A 16,538-nucleotide genomic window follows, 5' to 3' on the forward strand; every position below is an offset into this window, starting at 1 on the left:
GCTATTAGAAATTCCAGAGATTCAGTATCACAGTAGTGCAGTAGAAACACTTTCATAATGAACTTAAATGAAATGAAATTCTGTTTTGCATTCTCACAGAATCACAGAACCTTTTAGGCTGGAAAAGACCTTTAAGATCATGAAGTCCAAATATTAACACAGCAGTGCCAAGTCCACCAGTAAACCATTTCCCCAAGTGCCACATCTCCTTTTTTTTAAATAACTCCTGGGCAGCCTGTTTCAGTGCTTGACAACCCTTCCCACAAAGAACTTTTTCCTAATATCCAATCAAAACTTTCCCTGGTACAACTTGATGCCATTTTCTTATCTTACATTCTAAATTTGGAGAAGACAATGAAGCTCAAGGGGGACTGCATCCACTGTATTTTCTGTCCTAACGTTCAGACTGTACACATATCAAAGGTTTTCTTTCAGGAAAGAAAACAACAAAAATTTCTTGGCTGCAAGAAAAGAACACCTTCAATTTTTGAGTTTGACTTGTATAAAGCTAGTAATTTTTCATGTCTTGGGAAAATAGATACCTTTACAAACTACTCAGAATCAAGATGTATTGAATTTTCACTGTGATGTAAAATGAGGATGATTTACAGACAATATAAATGATTTCTCAACACTTATAATCATAGCAGTAATTCAGTACAGCAAGCCAACATAATGTAAGCATAACTTCAGGATTCACTTTTAGGCTTATAATTTCACATGCTTAGGGTTTCTTTTTTTTTCCCCTAAGTGCACACATATTCTTGCAAAGACTAGGGTCTCAGGACAATAAAACAGCAAAAATCTGATTATTCTAGCATCAATTAACCACAGCTCCCCGTTACCCTAAACAGGGTCACATCTCCCCAGTGCCTAGTAATTATATTGTAAAATCCCTTGATTGCCTGAATATATTCACTCTTCCTATGATGTTTGGATGATCATGGTTGTGTTACAGTTAATTATTATTTAAGAGATAATCACAGTACATTGACATCTTTCTGATGTCCTCTTTGCACATAATACAAAAGTCCCCATAAATGTAAGACACTGGACAAATACAGACAGTTTTGCCTCACCAATTCAAGCTGTTGTAGAATACCCTTTAATATAAATAGCTGTGGTGTGAAGCAGAGGAATTCCCTGTCAGCAAATCTTAAGCAGCTCTAAAATATTTTTAATTGGCAGAGACGTGGAACACTTAGTCAAGTCTTTCCAAAGGCAAATCTCCAATAGCTAAACAATATATTCCTGTCCAGAAAAAACAAAAGAATATAAATGAAAATACTCTGTTTTATTCTCATGGTTGACTTTTTGTAAGGAAAACAAGACTGCAAAAGGCAGCAGAAGGAAACCTCACTGATCTGGCAAGCACATCTGTACTTGCCTGCTCTTCCCTTCTCCTGCCCCTCAGTAAAGGTTGACACATCCCTGGCAGCAGGATGCTCCTGCTGTGTGCATAATGGCTGCTGTGGCTGCCTGTGCAGCCCCTGCACTGCCACAGAGAGAGCCAGGAGCTTCCTGCCTCTTAAAGCATGCACATTAAACCAGACACTTCATACAACTCTTCGATAACAGCCAGAAATTAATGAATGAACAGAACTATCTGACCAAAAATAAGTTTACTCCTGCATTTTCAGAAGCATTAGCACATCTGCATCATCAGAGCCTGAGACAAGCCCATGGTTACCTCCCGCTTCCCTACAGTGAGGGGCTGCAGCCTGGATTATGTCTGTACCTTACAGTCATTGGCAGGGGCTCAGCACTGCCCTCAGGCTTTAATTAACCCCAATTAGAGAGAAACAGGGACTTCTAATTGTGAAAGAGGGAATAGACAGCACCTTCAGCTTAATCGGACAACTATGTAAACCACAAACTGCTTTTACCTTTCTCTACTTCCTCCTCCCAGAAAAAGAAACCTTAGGAAGAGGACCTCACAAGATCCTGAGATGATGCACAATGAACATGCTGCAGAGCATGCCTTCCTCTTTCCAGTTTGTTTTTAGGGAGGATATATATGGTGGCCTACTATTTTTGGCTCATTCCCCATTAAACACATTTTCACTGTCCCTGTTTTAGTGCCACTGTAAAGAAAGCTGGAGCATTTAGCCATTGGCAATTAGTGACACTTGGACTTGCTCCAAGCCAAATAAAACATGGAAATGCACATCTACATGCCCTGTATCAATGCCTAAAAATCATTTGCAAAGTGATTTTCTAGACAGATTTCGAGACTCAAAAAAAAAAACCCACCAAAAACCCATCACTCTTTTCAGCATAGCCACTGTCCAGTATATACAGTAGAAGCCATCTTTGCACTCCCACCCCAGAAATTCCAAGAACAAGTAGCACTAAATAGGTCCAATTCTTCTCCCCCAACAGAACAGGGAAATTTTAAAAATATCTAAAAAAAGAAAATAAGTAAGTTCGGTTCCACAAGACTCTCTTGAAGCCTGCACGGGTGCTACATTTGCAGCCTACTCTAAATAACCACTTTAAAATTCTGCCCAAAATTAACCAATTCTGTCTCCAGTAGCATGAAGAACAGCAGAAGACCTGTAACATTTTTTTACATACTGGCTAAGTTCAAGCATGTCTCCCATTAATTCCTCCTAGCTGAAATAACTTCCAAACTTATACATTGCCTACTCTAGTCATTCATTTCTGTGACTCCCTCCAATTTTCAATTTATTGATAAATATTTTATAAAATGACATATCCAGAACTGCATGCAGAACACTGCAGCTAAAGACAGAATAAGCAGCTCTTCTCACCTGCAGGAGTTTTATTAACACACTTTACAAAATATTTAATTTTTTTTTGTTGTTTCTTTCTAAAGCAGAGTTACATTAGGTCCTGCTTTGTAATATCATACAGGCTGTGTGCATAAAAAGTCACTGTTAAAAGTTAGTGAACCAATAGATTTCAGTCAAATTTCAGATTTTCTCATAGATACAATGGTCTTAGAAACTCACAAAAATAAGCATCCTGTAAATAGAGGTGAAAGCACAAATTACCAGGTTTACTCCCTGCTTCTTGCAAGATATAAGGGAATACACTTCACAAACAATTCCAGTTTCTCCCCCTGCACTAGGTGGCAACCGTGCTAGCGCAGGGGCAATACTGAACCTTGCAGGAATCTGTGCTGAGCAGGCAGGCAGCAAAGTCCACAAGCAAGGGCAGAAGTGGGATAAGAGCAATGGCAGCTACCTCTCTTCAACCAACCCCAGATGTGAAGATCCCGTTTCTCTCACCTCCCCATACACTGTGACAGTATGGCTGCAAGTCAAGCATTCCATGTTCTATTTCCATGTGCTCTTCCTGATTTCAGTACTCAGCCTTCACTATTTCCTCCTGTTGATGGCAATTTATTTTGAAATATCAAAATAATTTAAAATTCTGGCTTTATTTTCCATTTGAACAGAGAAATACCCTCTAATTTCTGGCTACATACAAACTCAAACCCTAAAATTTTTCATCTAGTACAGCTTGTGCTAAACAGTTCTTCATTTTCAGTGTTCTGAACCAATGCCATTAAACACTGATAATACTAAGATTACAAGTAATACTGAAGCCTTACACTACCGATGATCTTTGTGAAAATTTTCTTTTTTATTCTCATAGAGTCACACCATTTTACAGAAAAACTATTTGTGCTTTTAAGGCTGCTGTTTTCTTTTTTCTGTTTTTTTTGTTTGTTTGTTTGTTTAGGATACCCAGGAATGACTACACTAGAAGTTGTTTATGTCCAAGAAGAAATTCAATCATAAGCAAAAGCATCCTAGGGGATGAAGAATCGAACAGTATATATCCAGAAAAACAGTAAAGACTAAACAGAAAACACAATGTATTGAGATTCATCCCGTCTCTTCACTTGGTCATTGCTTTCAAGAAAACACACTAAATTGTTTTTGCTGATTAGACAGTCCCAGAAGTTAGTAGCAAGAGTTTATTCTGGTAGGTTACAGCTGTCAGTAACAGAATCTGAAACAAATTTGGAAAAAAACGAAGGAGGTGGCTATTTTCTCATCACTGTAGCTATTACCCAGTTTCTGAAGTATGAGTGATGGTGGGGGAAAAAAACCCAAAAGCTTGTTCTACTGAACTGAATCTTTCAAAACCACACAAAGTACTTCAATCTATGTTGTGTCCAGCATCCAGCAGGTGCTTTCCTTGCTTTGCATTTTCCTCCATTAAGACAAGTACATTTATCTGTTTGGTTAGCATAAGGAATCTCCTTGGAATTCTTTCAGATTTTTTCCTCCACTTTAAAGGTCAACTTTCTTTAAAACACATAGGCACAAATTAATTCTCCTCTCCAGAGATATCAACTCCCATCCCAGGGACTAGCAATGGAGAGAAGAACACAAAGGGAAATATTCTGGGTGAAGCAGAGCCAACTGTGTCTGGTTCAGTGCACGTAATTGACTCGTCTAAACATTTTTGACACATGCAAGACAGGGGTTTGCCGTTGTCCCGAAGTGTACACTTGCTATTTAATCATCGTGTTTCTGGTTCTCTGCCGAGAGCCTAGGAACCCGGGCCGAGCTGGGCTGTCAGTAGGAGGCAGCATTGGCTCTGCCAGCAGCAGCCCCGCTCCGCAAAGTACTCGGGAGCGGGCTTCATTCTTCTGTCATTATATAAGCAAGATGACACTGTTCTCTAATCCAGCCAAAGCTGATAAGTACCATCAACCTGTCACTTCCTACATTTCAAATTCTAACATTGCAGCATCAAAGAGTTTTTACATTTCGATTTCTTTTGCTGGCAGCGGTCGGTAGCCTCTCATTCTCCCACGGTGTTCTAATGCAGCATTTGCACACCGGGGTTACTCCCAGCCTGAATAGCAGGTCATCCCCTACTCACTGAGCTCATCTGCGGCCCATGTGCTAGGCAATTTAGATCCAATCAGCCCTTATTTAGCTCAAGAGTAATGAGCAGCATAGTGACACAGACTTAAGCCTGACCCTCAGGACACTGCTCATCAAGCAGTAAAACTGTGACAAAATCATTCATCTTCCACCCGCTGGCAAGAAATAATACTCGCACTCACTGTATTACTTTTTCAAGACATAGGAAAAAAAAAAGGTCCTGAATTTTCATGATGTGAGACATTAATTTGCAGAAAGCTGAATTCCCTTAAACCCCCCTGTTGCTATGAGCTCACCAGGGGGAAATAGGCCTTAGGAGACTGAAATGGAATAAAGAAAATTGCTTCAGCTTTCTGTTCATTTTAAATAAGCCTTAAATCTGACATGAGATATCCTAAAGAGAGAAGATATATAGATATTGTAAGGTAACGAAGAAACAATCAAAATTAAGAGATTAGAAGGCTACTTGCATATAATGATTTTATTGGCAAAAATATTTCTTTTGTTTAACATCCACAACAAAAAAAACCACTCCATATGAAAAGCCATTTTCACACCTCATGTGAAGAATAAAAGGAAAACCGAGATGAAAGTTAATTTAGGGAAAATAGTTTCAGAAGTGAGACACTTCCATCAGAAAACAAATCTGTGCTTTATGTCCTTCAGGGAGCACATACTTCTCTAAACAACTGCAGGGTCCCAAGCAGCAGGTTCTCAGTACACCTGGATATGGTTTTACTTTTTTTTTTCATGGATTTACTGTTTCACAACAGAAGTCTTGTACTGTTGTCAGGTAGGCTACAGAAAGCTTATGTGGATTAATCTTTGGAAGATAAAATGGATACAATGGAACATAAAAAGTGTTTCCATCTGTAGCACAGGGGATTGAACTGTGTATCTTCTTCATGATTCATGTCTGAGTACTAGACTTGAGTGAGTTTCTTTAGCTTTGGGTATCTACCAAGACTGACTTTTTTTGGGCATCAACAACTGGAAGGTTTTTTGATAGCTTTTAATATTTCAGTTTGCTCCAAAGTGATTCTAGAATAGAACAGTAGAATAGAATACTCTATTATAATAGAATATTCTAATAGAATAGAAGGGATGCAGAATGAACATCTAGTCCAACTGCCTAAGTAATTCAGAGATAATCAAGAGCTAAAGTAAATTATTAATGATGTTGTCCAATTGCCTCCTAAACAGGTTTAGGGTAATAACCACTTCTCTAGAAAGTTTATTCCAGTGCCTGACCATTCTCTAAGAAAATAAATGCTTCCTAATGTCCAGTCTAAGTCATCCCTTGGTGCAGCTTTAAACCATTGCCACACGTCCTGTTAGTGGAGGCCAAGAAGAAGAGCTCAGCACCTCCCTTTCCACATCCCCTTCTCAGGAATCTGTAGAGAGCAATGGGATCATGCCTCAGCCTCCTTTTCTCCAAACCAGACAAGCCCTAAAATCTCAATCACTCCCCATAGGACAAGCCTTCCAGCCTTGTTACCCTCCTTCTATGGCAGATGCTCTCTATTACATCCTAAACATCGATGTGAAATTAATGTTAATCAATTGTTCAACTTTCACATGCCTACCTACTGATTCAAGAAAATGGGCACTGAGAAGGGGAGGTGAAAATTCTTGCAAACCTGGACCAGTGACAGACATACACAGGAACTTTCTATATGCAAAGTATTTAGGGACACATTTCCAGTGCATGATGATGTCTCATTTCATTTCTTTACACAGTAATACTCTAAGAGCAGAGGAGAAACAATCAAAAAACACATTAGCTTTAGCTAGTCAACTTTGAAGGTCAGAATACAAGGCACAAATTTGTAAAACATTATTTAGTCTCCAAAAAAACCCTAAGAAATACCTCAAATCCCACAAAGTAAGAAGAAAAGAAAATTCAGTGTTAATTACCAGAACCACACTTTAAGGCAAAAACTGTAGCTAAGAACACACACTATTTTCTCAGAAGGTGGTAACAGATTATTTTAAAGGATTTAGACATAGGAAACCTCTCAAAATGCTGCTATATTCTAAATCTCTGTTTGCTTCTCATACATTAGAGCATTTAGAGATAAGATTTTCATTACACTCATTTAAACACCAGTTTTGTTAATGGAATACCTGAACGTTAAAAAAAAAAGGGTAAAAATACTTTAAAAGATAGGTCAAATTAGCATAGCAAGGCATGCTTGGCCCCAAACCTAGGATGATTGTTGCAAAGTGAAAAAGGAAGGATTTATTTCCTTTTTTTCCACAGGTGAACAAAGTTCACAGCAACTTTTAGTGGTCATTCATTAAGCGTGGGAGATCTTAGAGCTAAACTAACATCTTCTGACTCTCAGTTCAGTGGCTCGGTCACAGAGCTGCCTCCTGTGTTTATCAGGACATGACAGCTGGTAGCTCTAAATATCAGAATGGGATGGGTAAGGAAAGACTCATGATCTTCCAAACTCTTCTGAATACAGTTTTCAGAAGCTCAACATCAGAAGAAAGATTTTACAAAGACTAATACTATAACCCCTGAGGGAGAAGAAAAGGAGGGTGGACATTTCTATTCTCCTCCTGAGCTTATCTACTGACTTACACAGTAACAGAGAGGGGGAGAGATGCTTCTGTTGGTCTCAAAAAAGCTTCCCAAAGACTGTTTTGATGGCAAGTAAAACTAAAAAAAAAAATTACAAATAACTGTACATTTCCATAGCAAAGATATACCGGATAATCCATTCCTATTGTGGTTTCTCTCACAACCTCAAAGCTAAACACACTCAAACAGATGGAAACATTCAGTTCTCCTGTTACCCGTGGCCCAATTATTAATGTAACTTTCTACTAGAGACAGCTCACTTGGTCAATATTGCTGTAAGAGCTTATAAAATATACACATTGAAATTTTCAAAAATTAGCAAAAAAGTATAAATAGGCACATATGCACAAGAACAGTTTTCAAACCAAAATTACCATTTATTATGGTATTAGGTTAGTGGTACTTCTCATTTCTCCTACAGGAATTAGTACCAAGTCTCCCTGAAACTAAGCAAAGATGTTTGGAGCACAGCAGGATATCTACTCACATTTTACAGTCCTCTTAACTCTGTGCTAACACTCAACAAAACCCAAATGCCAGGATGCCAATAATAAGAGAAAGCTCATGTCAAAGCAATACGCCATTACAATACAAGACATTTTAGCATGTTTCAAACACTTCTTTTAAGTATAACATATTGCAGTGCCAGCACCTACAGCCAATTTCTCTGAGCCTTGTATCCATTTTTACAGCAAGTTCTGTCAAATCTATTTAATGCCTGTATTTTTATTAACCTAAGGCTTCTTTTTGTGCCATGAGGCACTATCAGATGACAGATAGTGCTAGAGATTTGGAGCAAATGAAAGCACACATGGGCAAACATCCCGCATTTACCTTTCAATAAAAAAAAAGAAAATACAACCAAAACAAGTATTTTAAACCATTGTTTAAAAACAGAAAATAAAAAGGAAAAAAACTTATGTCTGAGCTAGAAGCAGAATACGTAAACATAGGAAGGAAGCACTTCACGTATTGATTTAGGGAAGTTTCTTGATTATTTACTGTTTATTTTACATGTTCTTTAAAAGGAGACAGTATTAAAACACAATCTTACACTTCACAGTGAATCTTACTATGAAGATCAAATACTTGCAAGTGCCAGCAAGTAGCATTTGATTCTAACTACCCACTCACCATGTATCAAAAACCAATAAAAATGAGTTCTCCTGCCAAGACATAGTTCTACTTAAATATATGGATCCCAAAATAATCAAAATTATAACAATCAATAAAAAAGTGGTTTAAGAAACCTTATTTAAAATAGTCTAACCATAGGTAAATACAACAATCAAAAGCTACCAGTACTTTCCTAGAAGACAAGAAAAATATAAGAAAAAGCTGGAAAGGGTTATTTTAAAAATCTGTGGTGTGAAAATAGTGAAGGTGGGGGTCTCTTTTCAGATGTCTTTTTAAAAAAAAAAGTAAGAAAGAAAACAAGGACACTTTCATATCCTTGTATGCCAAGTTTTAGCCCAGAGCAAGTTCTTACTGCTATGTTACAAACACTTGAAAATAAAGGTTTATAATGGAAATGCTGACAGACCCTTAACCACAGCAGCATGAATAGCTATAATTAAAGAAGAGCTTTTGGCTACACCTCACTCTTGACAATGAAAGACTAGAATTTTTACAGTATTCTCAAATAAAAACAACTGGGAAACCTGGAATGAGATTCCAGCAATCCAACAAGATATGTTAAAGGGGATTGCTAAAACTATTTGACATTTTAAGCACTAAATATTGAGGCACTTAGTTAACATAACCAAGTCAGTATTTTCATAATGCTACTTAATCAGCAATAAAAAATGCTCCTGTGAGCCATCACCTGGGGTTAGCAGAAAGTAACACATGAAGTTATTATTTCCTAACAGCCTAGAGGGAGCTGCTTATCTCTTTAATCAGTGATCTCACTTCCTTCTTACCTGTAAATTCCCTGTTGTACAGTTACAAAATTATTAAGAGTGCAGTGTACAGAAAAATTATACTTATGAAAGACCTACTATCTTGTATCAGCCTGGATTTTAAAAACAAGCATTTCATCTTTTTCTGAGTTTGAAAACAGACCAGCCATAATCAGTCTGGTCAATTCAGTAACATCCTAGCATCTGGTTAGCACCAAGTCATCAATATCTTCTGAAATAAAAAAATTGTTTTAGTGTAGTTGTATTTGTATGGCAACAGAGGACTGTTTTCAGTGAAAAATCATTAACATTTCCCTGTTCCATACAACCTGAAGATCAAAGCCAAAGTGTTAAGGAATTTACTTCCTCTGTAGATGGGATAAACAGGCTGGTAACAGTAACCAAATGTATAAATACAAAAGCTGAAATAATTATTAAAAGCAAGGCTCTAAAAATATATCTCATACCAATTACTATTTGAGCATGTTGGTAATTCAAATACTTCAGCAGAAGTACTTTTTGTAAGAAAGCTACCAATACTGTCCTGTACCTTGTATGTGATGACCTGAGAAGTCTAGATTAAACTTCCATGCTCTCTTCTCTGTGTTACTAGAGGGTCACATAAGCCCCAGTCCTGGAAAGCTTAAAAATAACGCCAAGTTGTAAAATAGGCAATTTTCTCACCAGTCGGAAAATTTCTCCCTATTTCATCTTTAAAAACAACACAACAAATGCTGTGTATTAGCTAATAGTGAAAATGTCAAAGTATTTTTGAAGTCTCCAATTTATTCCAGGAAATGCATTCAGTTGAACTGAAATAATAAATAATAAATCAACTAAACTTAGTTTTGTGCTTCATCTTTTTTCAAAAGACTGCCTGAGAAACAGTTGTCTTTGGATCTATAAGCTATTGACAGCTGCAGTCAAACTAGTAGACAATAACAAAGAACCTAGTTAAAGAGAGATCTTGCATATGGGCCTCAGTATTCTTATTATGCACTCTTCCACAGTTCTTTACACATATTTCAGTCTTGCACATTTGAAGTAATGGCAGATCAATAGCTAGCTCTTAATATCTTATGAAAAAAAAAAAAAAGGCAGTTTGGGCTTCAAACTGGAGGACTGCTTCTCAAAGGCATCAGTAGACAAAAAAATATGCTTATTGAAGGGTACTGTAGATGTTGAAAAATGAACTAGTACATCAAAGCAAAACTGCTTGAAAGTGGTAAAATATTATTTCCTTCTTTCCTATTGAACTCCAGAAAAGTATTTAAATCTCCCTAACTGTAATATTTGAATGCAACCTTAATAAAAGAGAAAAAAGAATGAAAAGTTGGAAAAATGAACACATTCAATGAAAAAACAAAAACAAAAGAACAACACCCCCCCAATTAATTAACACAGACAATAATTCCCAAATTTCCTGTACCAATGAAAAGATGATACTGTCTGAAATAGAAGCAACTGGATGACTTTCTAAAGAGACGCTGATTAATAACAAAACATCATGATGTCAAACCTAATCTCCTGAAATATTAAGGAAGCATTTCAAAGATTCTATATGCACTGAAGTATTGGTGGATTTTGAAATTTAACATATCATTCATAGCCCCTCAGAGAGTTCTCTTTCCATTTACTCAATTTTGGTAAAAAAAATAATAGGACCTACAGTTTAATCCTAAAAACAAAATGTTAGTCTAAATCCACAATTTCAGTAAATATCTTACCGAAGTCTGGCTAGAACTACTTGAAGAAAATTCAGGACCATGCTCAGCTCAGCTCCTCGACATGCAGGCAGCAGCATAGTAAAGCCATCATTTAGCAACTTTTCCTCAGAAAGGCTCAAGTAGCTGCTGGTCTCAAACACTTCCTGGGCTCCATCAATGTAGGTTGATAGCAGAGTCCAGAGATTTTGTCTCTGTGTGTAGTTATTTTTGGTTACTAGAAACTCCTTTGCCTTCTCACGGAAAGCATTTGAGATTTTCTCAGCCAGGGCACTAATGTCCATGTTCTTCTCAACATAAATTAAAAGGAAAGCAAAATGACCTCTCCAGATGAGAGCTCTCCGAGCTGTGGTGATGGAGGATGGAGTCAGGAAATCCAAAAGATCCAACACCCGACTCACTATATCTTCTGTCTCCACAACAATTGCCAGCATGAGGAACAGGCTAAAAAAGTTCTGCAGCCCCACTTCTGTCAGCTCCTGCATTCTTTTCCGATGGAACTTGGAATAAATTCTACATTAGAAAAACAAACAAACAAAAAAACATGAAAAAGACAGTTTCTTAAAGTATGTAACTTTCTATCTTCAAGTGACTAAAACTGTCTTTTCATGCTTTTAGTTTATGGTTATCCAGTTCCTGTGTAACCTTTCAATTTTAAATACTTCTTTTTCTAATTTCTCTTATGGCTACTGGAACAAACATGGTCTTTCAGTTTCTGCTTTTGATTTAAAGCACACATTGTTTCCAATTGGAGATGTAGCCTAACCCTTCCCCTTTATCTAACCTCTAGTACCAAGCTGAGCACAATGTTATGAGCAGACTCTACTCTGTCTGTGATGGATATCCTCCATACTGTGCCTTCAAATCAATCAAGTGTAGCCCACGAGGGCTCCTAGGAAAGGGAGCTATCAAGTGACATCTCTTTGCAGCAGCAAATCATTCCTGTACACTGACTTCTTCCCTGGAAACTTCTTCATTTCCACATGGAAACCAGCTACTGGTTTCTGCTATTATGTTATAGTGCTGTAGCTGCAGTGATCAAAGTCTCATCAACCAAACCATCATTGTAGTAAAAGGAAGATTTCAGTTGGAAAATTCCTTTTCTCCACAGACTATCAACTAGTACTGCTCACCTATGGTATAGACAGATTTGAAACAGAACAGAAAAACTGAGGAATTTGGAAGAGAAACCTCTCTCTAGGTAGGAAGATGTTACGAAACTTTATCTGCATTGCTTACAGGAAAATGCTCAAGCTGCATGCAGCTGATGGTGATAAGCACTGTGACTTTGAAACTTTAAAGTGGTTGACAAAAAGGAAAAAGCTTATACAAAGACATCTTTTCTGGGAGCTTTGCTTGGATGGGGCCTTTAAACTTGTATTTAAAAATCACCACTCCTACAACAGAAGAGTAATATGAAAATGGTCTAACTTTTTGATTTTTGTGTTAAAAACTTTGGGTATATCCTTCACATTTAATTTAAAATAAGTTCCACCTACGGTAGTTAAACATCCATAAGTGCTGTTTTCCTATTCTGTCACCTGGAAAATAGTTGGAAGTGGTGTTGAGGTTATCAAATCTAGCCACCAAAAATTACAGCAAATCCAATTAACGTTGTTTAGTAGTAAATTACTACTGACAGGCATTTATGTTTTTCATGCATCAATTAATGCTTGGTTAGCTGCTGAAAACAGAGTTCATCCCAAAATCATAGCTGCAGGCTGTTAAATTTTGCTACTTGTGTAATTGATTTTTTCAAGGTAGAAATGAAGAAAAGTGGTTCAGCAGACTAATGCACTGTATGTTGTATGTTATTATTCCCCCTCTTAAATTAGGGAAAGTAACAAGCTATAAGAGCACAAAAATGTTAGTATAATTTTATTTCAGTAAGAACAGAGTAGGCTCATTAATTTTTTTTTAAAAAGCAAAACACTGATACAGAATCCGACAACATATTTGTTTCTACATAGTTGCAGTGATTCATAAAGCCAAACTCTAGTGACTCTAACAACTTCTGAAGTGTATATACACATTAGGCATAATGTTCTTTTCTGATAGCCAAGATAAACCTTTTTTTCTGGAAGAAAAACACCACAACTTTGTAAGGTGTGTATACACATGGGCATTTTTTAATGTTTATTACTTGTGTACATGAAGATCTTACTAATGTTTAATAAAGTTTTAATTAATTATACTAATAGTCAATAAGATATTTTTTAAAAACGTAAAAGTCTAAACCAGAAGTATTTCTGTTTTCTCTATCTAATGAAAAAAAATTAACAAGTCTGTTCTAATCATTACAACTGCTATCTCATTACTAGAAGAAAAACCTTACGGATTAGTACGCATCTAAAACATCAAGGCTTTCATTTAGAGCATATATATTTTATGTTTTTTTATATCATGACTGACTACTTAATTAGTATGTTCTAAGTTTAAGTGAAATATTAAAATCCTCACAAAAATATTATGAAAAATTTTGAAAACCACTGAAAAGAAAAAATATATTTAAATGAAAATGCAGGTCTAGGAAGTGTCAGTCTGCATGTTCCTGAACAACACATGGCTTACATGCAGCTCAAATGCAATTTCTGTGCTTTAATTACATTATCTATCTGGCAACTGGGTGGTACCACTGCACTGGCTGCCAGTCTACCAAATTCCTGGCCAGTGGGACAAGGTAAATCATCTCACTCTATGGATGCCAAGGTGATTCTTGGACCCAATTACAACCTCAGCTGGCAACAGGAACTTCAGGGAACAACTGTTTTCTTCAAATTATGAGTCACCCTGGATCCCTCATGCCTTTTACTTTGTCATGAGCAGAGTGCCCTCTGCCTCACATGTGGCTGGAAGGGCCCCTAACCCACTACACTTATTAAAAAATGAGACAAACTAAATAGCATCCATACCGTCCTTTAATCTGTTTCCAAGGATGCACACCATTGTTTTCTTCTTTCATAATCCGTGCCAAAATGCTGAGGAAAATGAAGTAACTGTTGCTGGAGTTGTACAGAGAAGGGACCTGCTGTTCACAGCAGCAGCGTTTCACCAACTCAAGCATTGACAAAGAAGTCTTACTAACATTTGCCAGATCCTTCAGACCAAGCCAAGGAACAGTAAAGCAGCTGTTCTAAAAGAATAGATGAAAACAGAAGATATTATAAATAACAATAAATGCCAATATTACAAAGGCAGTAAGATGCACTCCTTCACAGGAACAAAAGGATATGTTCCTACCACAGCTAAAATAAAATAAAAATGCATTGTAACTGTGGGCAAAGTATTTTTACAAGATCTTAAACTGAAACTGAGTAGTCCTGATGAAAAATAGGACTTAAAATATATTATCATAGTCTATAATTTCATAATGTAATGGACCATAACAAATTTAAACATGATTACACAAACATAGCAAATTTAAGGATACTGCCATTGATTAGGTAGTTTTACACAAGTATAGCAATCAAGCTTGGCTACAGGAAAATCAGAATTAATCGGCAAAAATCAAGGACTGTCTACAAGCAATTCTGTATTTTTATATATTCATCTACTTACCAGATTCTTGCAGTAATAATCCCAGAGTATGGTGACAATGGATAGGTTCAAATCCCAGAAACTACACAAAGTCAAACAGCACTGAAGATGCATTCGTAAGTGTTCCTCCAACACACCAGTCTTGAAAAGGAAGTGAAAAATTAATTGTAGGATACATAAAACCAGTACTACCAGACTATTCAAAGTAAGTTCCTAATATAAAAAATATTTTTATTTACATACTGTTGAATAAATGCATCTTCTAATACAAGCAACAAACTCGAAAAAAAGCTGACAACTGCACCTGGCAAACCAGCCAACGCTGGTTCATCCCAGAATCATAGAATCACAGAATCATTTAGGTTGGAAAAGACTTCTGAAAAGGTTCATAGGACAGAAAATAAGAAATACCAAACAATATGAACACAGTGAAGCATTCAGGAAGTATTTGTGTGATAACGAAAGTGGAATTAGTCTCATCCAGCTTTTGGTAACAACAAAACAGAACTTTCATGGGAGGTAGGATATTAAGAGCTCCATGCTCTGAACTAAAATTATGTGTTTAACCCAGCCTATTTTAGGCATCCTACTTTAGGATGATAATTCCTGTAAGGGCTGCTTGCAAAAGTGGCTTAATGGACCAACTTGCATGCAGTTGTTTTAAGAGTAGACTTTTGCATGTGCAAGTCAGTCTCACACCTCCACCCCATGGCAGGGGTGCGGGAAGTAGATGATCTTTAAGGTCCTTTCCAAACCAAAAATTCCATGACTCTATGGCTTGCTCACAGTGCTACTTCTTATGACTTACTATGTCTTGGAGTGCTTTTTTTTTCCTGTTTAAAATGCCACACAAATGAGTCTAACTCATTAACTTGTCTGTCTCTACCTGGATATACATTCATGTGGAAAACCTGACTTGCTGCACTTTATCACAACACTGCAAACAATTGTACAATCACCTACAAGAACTCCTACCAAGTCTGCCTTCTCTTTTCACAAACAAATAATGTAGGGCATATGGCTTCTAAAGTGGTACATTCCTAACACAACTTGAAATTGAAAAGACATTTTCAGTTGTCATAGAAAATTATGTATTCAAGACATTATGTGCAGGATACAAAACCCAATGAAATAGGAAAGTAACTTTCCAGTAAAGACTCATTAAAAATGTTCAGAATAGTAAATCAAATGTAATAAAAATGCCTACAAATGAAAGGTAATACTCAAGTATTTTTTAAATATATGACGTAACTATTAATTCAATAGACTTCCCAAAAAAAAACAATCTTGCACAAAAAACAAGGGACAGAATAGCTGTTCTTTTTTTAATAAATAACAGTAAGAGTCTCGATGTAAAACAAAAAAACTTGCAGCTGAACATAGCTATTTCTCTAGAGGGAACTACCCAGTTACAAGGTTAAAAAAAAAAATCAAACAAAAATGAAATAAAAAAACCAAAACACACACCATTCAAAAAATTCCCTGAAAGGGAATGCTTAGTCTTGAAGTTATATTTTCAATCTAGGGTTATGTTTAGAGTCTAATTCAACAAACACCGACTGCTTCAGTTCAATTAATTCAACAATAAACACAGCAGTTGAGAAGCTTCAATTTGAACCATTATTTATCTGTCCAACAATAGTTTTAGAAGAGTTTCCCAAACCAAGATAGCACTGAAGGCTTTATCTCAAATTTAATATAAAAGAGCATCCAGACTTCAAATATCCCTGGGATTAATGAATTCTCTCATTGCTCTTTTGCTTAAAATGGTCTCTTGCACTGCTGGAAATACTATCAGAACTCTTGAGGTAGTCAGCTTTTAATTTATCACAGAAGGGAGGAACACCTGATACTATCAAAATGATAGTACTATCTAAACATAATATTTTTCTCTTATAACCTCCTACAGTAGTAA

The 16,538-nt window shown here is 36.6% G+C and overlaps 1 protein-coding gene across 2 annotated transcripts in view; it reads right to left on the bottom strand.

The window, feature by feature from the left end:
• The window catches only part of MMS22L (MMS22 like, DNA repair protein), an 88,802-nt gene that overhangs the window by 44,101 nt on the left and 28,163 nt on the right, over positions 1-16,538 (bottom strand). For both annotated transcript variants that reach the window (XM_085574872.1, XM_085574871.1), the window contains 3 exons: positions 14,645-14,764; positions 13,999-14,219; positions 11,090-11,599 (listed from right to left, as the gene is read on the bottom strand). In XM_085574872.1, coding sequence (XP_085430998.1) covers positions 11,090-11,599; positions 13,999-14,219; positions 14,645-14,764 — 851 coding nt within the window. The remainder of the gene's footprint in view (positions 1-11,089; positions 11,600-13,998; positions 14,220-14,644; positions 14,765-16,538) is intronic.

Source organism: Lonchura striata, chromosome 3 (assembly GCF_050655825.1).
Source record: "Lonchura striata isolate lonStrDom1 chromosome 3, ASM5065582v1, whole genome shotgun sequence".
In the NCBI taxonomy this organism is placed as follows: domain Eukaryota; kingdom Metazoa; phylum Chordata; class Aves; order Passeriformes; family Estrildidae; genus Lonchura; species Lonchura striata.